This window comes from Pyricularia grisea, chromosome VII (genome assembly GCF_004355905.1).
Source record: "Pyricularia grisea strain NI907 chromosome VII, whole genome shotgun sequence".
In the NCBI taxonomy this organism is placed as follows: domain Eukaryota; kingdom Fungi; phylum Ascomycota; class Sordariomycetes; order Magnaporthales; family Pyriculariaceae; genus Pyricularia; species Pyricularia grisea.
Genome location: NC_044975.1, coordinates 1,347,486 through 1,355,422, shown reverse-complemented (window position 1 = coordinate 1,355,422; position 7,937 = coordinate 1,347,486). Strand labels below are relative to the sequence as shown.

Below are 7,937 nucleotides of genomic sequence, written 5' to 3'. Positions count from 1 at the left end.
GGGCAAACCGGATGAAGGTTCGGGAGCGCCGTTATGGTTTGTTCTAGTGCTGACTGTGATTCGTAAACGAGCTCAAGTGTAATATTCTTCTGCCTCTTTTGTGTTGCTTGGCTCCCTTGGCCTTACCACTCTACTGGACCGCACCTCCACATTTTCTGCCTGTAGCCAGGCCCCCTTCTCCCAATCCCCGGTGCCAAATATGATTGTGGCTGCCACATGCTTTCTCTTCTTCAGGGTGTGTGTAGCTTTTGTCGGCTCTTCCGGACAGGTACAAATTGGGGAAAAAAATATCTTGTGTCTAATTTTAAATGTGCATGATGGCGTGAGATAATTTTAATATTTTCAGAACTATTCTTTCAGTTTGATGAACATCATTCGCTAGGCTACAACTAAATAAAATAATACTACCGTTACATGCTTCCTTGTTGTTACAAACATACCGAAAAACCATGTACATCCCCACAATCGACGTGTGTTCATGTGGACGCGGATAAGTAACTGTGCGGATGCACCTATTGGCCAGAATATTGGTCAAGTCAGGGTCCGAGACAATGGCGTATCCAGAATACTGTCATATAGTATCATTGGGAATACCTCATAGGTCCCTCTCCAGAGCGCCCACTCTCTCCTCAAGCAATGGGACTTTCGTCATGCCCAGATCTTCAATTATGTTCTGGATGCTAGTTTAACTGAGTAAGGTGCTCAGATTTACCTTGAGGAGGCTTGGATAAATCTTGGCTGGGTTTCCCTTTCCATATTCCCCACCCGCACCTTTTGGTCATCTGCATCGGCTACCGGCTAAAAATTGCTGAGCAAAAGAGATGTGACCGCGCTGGAACTGGTGGGATGGATATCGGAAAACCGCACGTCCATAATTATCAGTTGGACTTCTGTATCGATGATGCTACGGAACCATTCCGCTCCCGTTTCGTTTGATTCGGTGAGGCTAACTCCGTCACCGACGACGAACTCGGCTGGCTCCAGTCAGAAGTGTGAAACAAACTACGGGGCGGGGACCGCGGTGACGACATTGCACGGCCTCGCTTTGTGTTATTCAAGGCCATGCTCGTCCTCCACGAGCTTCCGACTCCGCCCGTAAGGGCAGGTACAAAGAAGAAGTCGGGCGTGATGCGACGCTTCTTGGCCGAAACAGACACGCGACGACCACCCGACGCTGCTGCATTTTCAGTGCCCTTCCGCGCCGTTGGGCCGTTGTCGGAATTGGGGGCCACTGAATCCTCAACCCGCAGAACTTCTATGAACTCCTCCCTCATTGGGCTGAGTTCGAGACTAGTTCTTGTCGTTTCTCTTATTATATCTTTGAGCGCTTCGCTGACGGGTGCTGGCTCAGTCATGTCTCTGTAGCTGGAATCTCTCCGTAGCAGCGCCGGTCTGCTCTCGATATCGGTGATCTCCGGAAATTGCTCCAGTCCGATCGGGTCAGATGTAAAAGCCAGTCTTGAGCTTCTACTTTGGCACCCTTTATCGCATGTCCCTGTCCCCTCTAAGCTCGCTTGCGGATGATGACTTTTGCGTCTGTTGTTATAACTGACTCTGCTCAGTTGAGCCAGCTTCGATGCCCCGGTATTGGAAGACGATCCCGCTTCGTCGGAGAACAGCCGCGAGCCATGTGTTGTTGAACGCAGCAGAACCCCTCGAGCGGCCGATAAACATGCGCATAGAATACCGACAGTAAACTCCAGCACCGACCAGATTACACTTGGATAGTAGTCCCAAGTCGGGTCAACTACAGTGTAGCCGTAGGTGTTCAGACCTTGGAGACGCAATACACTAACGACGGATACACTAGGTAACATTTGTCAGTGTCCGATATATGCGGCAATTCTCTATAAGGGACAAATCATCGGAGGAGGAGGCAGGGCACCAAACTTACAAAGCTCCCAGACCAAACATGACGCCGATGACAATCTGCTTGCGCCGAGGCAGGTTCATTCCGCGTATTTGCGATATGGGCAAGTAAAGCATCCAGGCGTTTAGCATAACACCGAGAGCACCATTCACCCAAACAACTGCCTTGACATTGATACATGTTCCGTCGCTGTGCTCTCCATCACCGGGCCATCGTGTCCAGGTGTAACTGATGGGATTGCATTGAAATATCAGCGCCAGTATAAAGCAAAATCCGCAAGCCGTGTTGAAGACTACTGTGCTCCACAGCGCGACTCGTAGGTTCAAGAGACCACGGAAACACGTCCGCTCTGAAGGGCCGCGACAGAATATTTGAAGGAAAAAGAGCAGAAAAGATGTCTTGAGGAAGGTCATGATCAGAATGTAGAGAGGTTCAAACACGTAGATCCAGTAGCCGATACTGTCGATTCGGTTCGTTTCGAGCGTCCAGACGTCTCGTCCGAGACCAGCATCAACAAGTACGTAGCCGACGATAACGTAGACGGGAACGCTCGTAAGATAGGTCAGGATCAGGAAAAAGTCGTCGATAGTCAACAAGGACACCATCAGTCGTATTCTCGATCCTGATGAGGATGCGTCAAGTAGCTTGCACAAGACACGAATGACCACAGAAACAGTGGTTAGGAACAGTCCGAGCCAGCAAAGTACTCGAATGGGCATTCCTTGGTCGCGATCAGGTTGGCCACACACATCGTCCAGGTACTTGTGCGTTTCTGATAAATAACCATGGGGATGATAGATCGTTAGTCAATAGAAATTTGATGGATAACATCCAGAGACTCGGGTGCGTTATGTAATCTGTCAGCTCAGAGGAGTCTACACACCTAAGGAATCGTAAATGCTACACAGTGACCGCGAACAGGCCTGTATGGATATCTGCATGTTCAGATTACCACAGGCGCAAGTAGTGTTGCCGTGGGGACAGTTTATGTCCCTGAGAGCGACGTGAAAACAGGGTAACTATTCATAATCTTGGTCAGTGTTTGTTTTGTCATGGACGTAAGATGCCGATACCAGGAGACTGCTTCGTTTTTATCTGTTACTTACAGAGCATGTTGGCAGCTCTGGCACATGAAAAACCTCGACGTCGGTAGAGTTTTCTGCACTGATGAGCCCATAGCATGACCCAAGGCAGACGAAAGCCAGGAACAGACCTGCAAGCTGCATGTCGAAGAAGACTAACAAGGCAACTTCGAGGGCATTGGAATGAGTCTTTGAAACAGCTGGGCAAAGTCTGTCATTTGCTCAAGATAAAGATCGAGACACAGGACATGTTTGGGAAACAGGACCAAGGTCGGACCTTTGCCTTCACAGACTGCGTGGGTCAAATCGAGAAGGGGGTCTGCGAGGCTTTAGAGTACGAATGTCCCTGAGACTTCGGCGCCTCATGCCTTGTAGTGCCTACTTTCTATTTAGAATGTGGGGTGTAGCATTTCTTTGTTTCTTTTTGCCGTTGACAAGGCGTGACGGGCGCAGTAGAGGCTGGGGGCAATATTTACCATGATCGAGCACGCCACCGTGTAGGCGTGGCGTCGAGACTTTTTTTTTCTGGAGTGCCCCCAGATCTCGAGCAGTATAGGGGCAAAGGGGATAGGGGATAGCGTCGTCATCTGACATACAGGCGAGAAGATTTAGAAAAAAACACCAATGACAGGTTGTCTGGCGGTTGCGGCGACGGTTGACTCCAGCCTCCCGTTACGGGCGAGACGCTTTTAGCGCGGCGGCGCTGGGCTACGGCAAGGGCGCAAGCTAAGACCTGTCAAAGTGCCTGGTTTGGAGCATCGGGCGGGCCGATACGTGTGGGAGAAGTCACGCCGTCTAATAATATTCGATCTTGTTTGCCCACACAGATCCCCTGTGAGCTAACGTTGCTGGTTGAACTGGCCAATCAAGCTCGGAGATGTTGTGTGCGACGCAAGACCCAAAGTTTATATATCTTGTAAGACACTCTAATCTCGGGGAAACTTCTGCGGCGACTTGTTTTAGGCTGAGTTGGAGAAGTGACAGGATCAATGATAAGTCAGGGCACATACGCCGTAAATACCTTAGGTTGCTTCAGATGTAGAGAGACAGCACACGAAGCACCGCACTTGTAAACCTTGATAGGTTTAGCTATGCGGAAAAACGATCATGCTCGTCCAGCAGAATGCAAGCCGGGCGATCATGATAGTCATATTTGTAACAACGGTTCAGACCGTCGATCGATTGATTAGTTGATCGTGTCTGCGTTTGTTGGCCAATTGAACGTCTGCTTACCAATCGACAAAACTCTAGATAATAACGAATTCTCGATAGGTCTTTGGGTGGCCGCGTTTAACAAATGTGTCTGGTCGAAGGCGTATGTGAGGTTTGTTGCGATTGGACGCCTGCCTGGACGAGCTAGCGTTGTTTCGATAGTCTAGCAGTTGTGGGCTCAAGAAAAAAGCAAAGTACTTACCTTACCTAGTTAGGCAGTAAAGGGTCTATGGGCTGGAGCACGCCATCCGAGCAAGGTACGTTTGCTTTCTCTAGGTACCTACAGTACCTAGCCACTGTTCAGGGCGAGTGGGAGCAAGTGGCACAAATATGGAGCCAGGCTTTCATTACGTGCCTTCCATTCGATTTTGGTAGTATCATTCATGATGAATGGCCGCTTCGGTTCTAGGTAGTGTAATACAAAATCTGCCCTCTGCTGAAGCAAGCCTCGGCATGATTATTTCCCGCTCCTTCTCAGGCTTGCCAGGGCCGTTTGATTTGTGCCGGCGCACTTTTTTTTTAAAAAAATAAAAAATTGACGTACATAGAGCCTCACTTGCTCTCATAGGGCATCGACGATCTGCGGTCCGCCCAATTTGGAAAGAGCCATTGAGGGCTTCAGGGCTTGAGGGGTATCATGGGAATTATGGCACTAAAGCCTCTTAAGCGACTAAGGTCCGTCGCTACTTCTAGTTTACGCGCTAATGCCGGTACTAACGTCAGCCCGCGTGAGGCAGGCGCAGGCAAAAGGCACAGTGAGCACCTACCTACCTGGGCACCTACCTTGTCATCCTCCAGTCGTTCTGTAACCTTGCCTTTCGAGGACTCCTAGCAAAGCAATCCCTCTCGTGTAACCAGTCCTGATTACCTAGGTAGGTAGGTAGATATGTTTGGTTTGTATTTTGAATCCAACGATGATCCCAAACTTCTTCATCAGTCAAAACCGAAGCTTGACTCTCCCATTCTCACGTCATACCCTATCTGGCCTCCATGAGATGACAGCCCAGGTACCTGATCTCCACTCTATATACTTTACTACGCCATCATTACCGATCCGTAAAGCTCTCTTCAAGTGTGTGTGTGTGTGTGTGTGCGTGTTACGCAGATGGTGCGACCACAAGAAGCTCCACATCATCATCATCACCATGCTTCAGTTTTGCGAGGTCGGGCTTTCAAAAACGGGTTGGAGGTTCGGCCGAGATCATATACTCTCAAGCTGCTTTGAACATGTCATACCCCGCCATATCATAACTTTACTTTTAGCTTCCGCTGATTACTGTAAGAATCCTGTCTGGACGATGAATTGTTGCTCATCTTGATCTCTCTTCCGTCGAATTTTCACCTTGTTCGTCATATTCAGCCTCACACGTAGAATGGTGTGCCCCCAAACATATTAAAGTGGTGATCGTCGTGTGCTTCTTGCATTGAGAAAAAATAAATAAAAACATCTCTACCTACATGTTTCTAACTAGAATACAACAGTAAAAGCGGCGCGGGACAGCGGGGGCGGGATCCTTTGCTACCGTGAGGTTGAATCACAGAGTTAGACGCCACATCACTCGCGCCAGCCGCGCCAAGCCACCGCTGAGCCTACACCAATGTGACGATAAGACCAGCTTCCATCTAGACGCTCTCAAAGAAAAGCCTTACAACCATGAGCAATCAGAAAGTAGGAAAACAATGTCGAAAAAAAGACGAAGTCAAGATAGTAGAGGCAAACTGCTTCCAACAACAGAGGTCTCACTGAGTAACCTTGCCGTCAACAGCGAATCGCATCCTAGGAATGGCATACGACACGTGCTTGACCTTGTCGTAACATGTATATTCAACGGAGGGAAGTTTCCGTTACACAACAGAACAGTCTGAACATTTAATGTGGTGGCTGCCGTTGGCGTGACACATTGCACAAGAGTTGGTCTCGGGAATATTCGGTGGGTTCGTCTTTGAATCGTTACACTGGCAGCAGTACCACGAACCAGGCCGCCATTGTTGCTGTCTTGTTGCCCTGTAGAAGGCACATCGTGGCGTCAGCAACAGGCCCTAGTCGACGGTCACCTTGCAGACTTACATGGTGCTGATTTGACTTGGAAAACACAGGCCTTGTTCTCGACTTGATGTCCTTGCTCGGTCGAGTCGCGGCTGAGATAGAATTCTGAGGCCAGTCAATTGTGATGTTATAAGTGTATCGATTATTATTGTTACTTTGAGACACTTCTTGATGTGCTGATGAGGGATACCTGTATCTTCTTTTTCTCTCCAGACTTTGGAATATCTTCCTTCTTATACTAAAACCAGCAAGCGCTCCATGGCGAGAGACGCCCATAGCCTGACGAAGAAAACGTCCCTTTTTCTTGATACCCATCGCAATCACCAATGCCTTGGGGGCACCGTAAGCCGCAAGACATCATAGAGGTTGCAGTGGTACCAAGCCATCCTTTTTCTTCCAGAATCGGCATGACCATGCCGCGGCCTCATTTCGGGCCTCGAAACCAAGTCGAGGCGAGCCTGAGGGCGTTCGAGTATACATGCATCGCAGCCTACACCATCCATCGGCAAGAGTCTGCCTCGGCCTGTTTGCAAAATGGCGCAACAGCTTTACAGGTACCGGCGTGAATCACTCAGAGCCAATGCCAATCTTTCGGAACGATACGCCATCGTGTATACGGTTTTTTTTTCTAGGTCTATGTTTATTCTTCAAAGTCCCACAGGGCAGCAAGGTGGACACGGCAACCAATAGAATACTACACTTATGATGACTCAAGTGTAAGCCAAAGTTTACGTCCTGAAATTTTGTCACTATCGTTGCTTTCTGTGAATCTCAGAAGTAACTTGAGAAGTCAGGTAAAAAAAGCCGCCCCCGAATATCGATGCAAGAAAGCTCACTAGGGAGACACCCCTCTGACTCTACCTAGGTATCTACCCGTAGGTTGTTTTGTTTTTTTGGAGCTGTGGGGACCGCAGCGTGTCTATATACAATGCCGAGAGCTGCAATCAAGTTCTTGGGGACTTGTGAGTGGCGGTTTACTGGCACATACGGACAAGGCCAGGCCCCCATTGCCAGTGACATTCTTGCCAAAAAGTATGTACTACTGTTTGCAACTGTATATACCTTTGAAGGTATCTTTGATAAACATAATTGGGTACTTCCCACTTATATGAGTCATGGTGCGCATTATACTGACATTCTTCTTCACTGCATATTCAGAATGATGAATGCGGTCATAAGGAACCAAGGCATATAGATGTACTACTAGCATATTCCTGGCCTCGGTCAACCATAAGGGCAATATCAAGAGCTTTATTTACCCCGTTCCCCTTTATCCGAGCCCTACCAGATGCCACCACTTGCGGAGCATACCCACCGTGAGTCGAGGGTCTAAGGAGAGTTTGGGGTCCTGGGGCCCTTGGGGGCTCAACAGCCTTACAATTGCTCGGGAATGTCCGACTCCACACAGCCTCCGGAGCCATAGGAGCAACAGAAGCGTTGTGGGAGATTCCGGCATAGTAAGGCACAGCACCGATGAAGCCTTTCACGGGCCAGTTGTGGAAACAAGTATACCACAGCAAGATACCTAAGCTGCCTCGGTATGGAAGCCGAAGCTTGTGAAAGAGCTAGTTTCCGGGTACAACCACGTCCCAATATGGAGATTGGTCTTTTGGAGACATGAACCTTTGAGGAATGTAGTACAGACTTATCAACGTCTGGACCCGGGACGAGCAATACAAGTGAATCAGTATGGTTGCATCGACTCTCGCATTCATGTCATCTTGAT

General features: G+C 48.9%; 1 protein-coding gene across 1 annotated transcript; it reads right to left on the bottom strand.

The window, feature by feature from the left end:
• Positions 1 to 878: 878 nt before the first annotated feature.
• Positions 879 to 3,096, bottom strand: PgNI_10434 (uncharacterized protein; the record flags this gene model as incomplete). Its single annotated transcript, XM_031130405.1, has 4 exons — positions 879 to 1,806; positions 1,895 to 2,642; positions 2,754 to 2,889; positions 2,977 to 3,096. 4 exons carry the CDS (start codon positions 3,094 to 3,096, stop codon positions 879 to 881), a joined length of 1,932 nt encoding a protein of 643 aa, XP_030980398.1.
• Between the last annotated feature and the right edge of the window lie 4,841 nt (positions 3,097 to 7,937).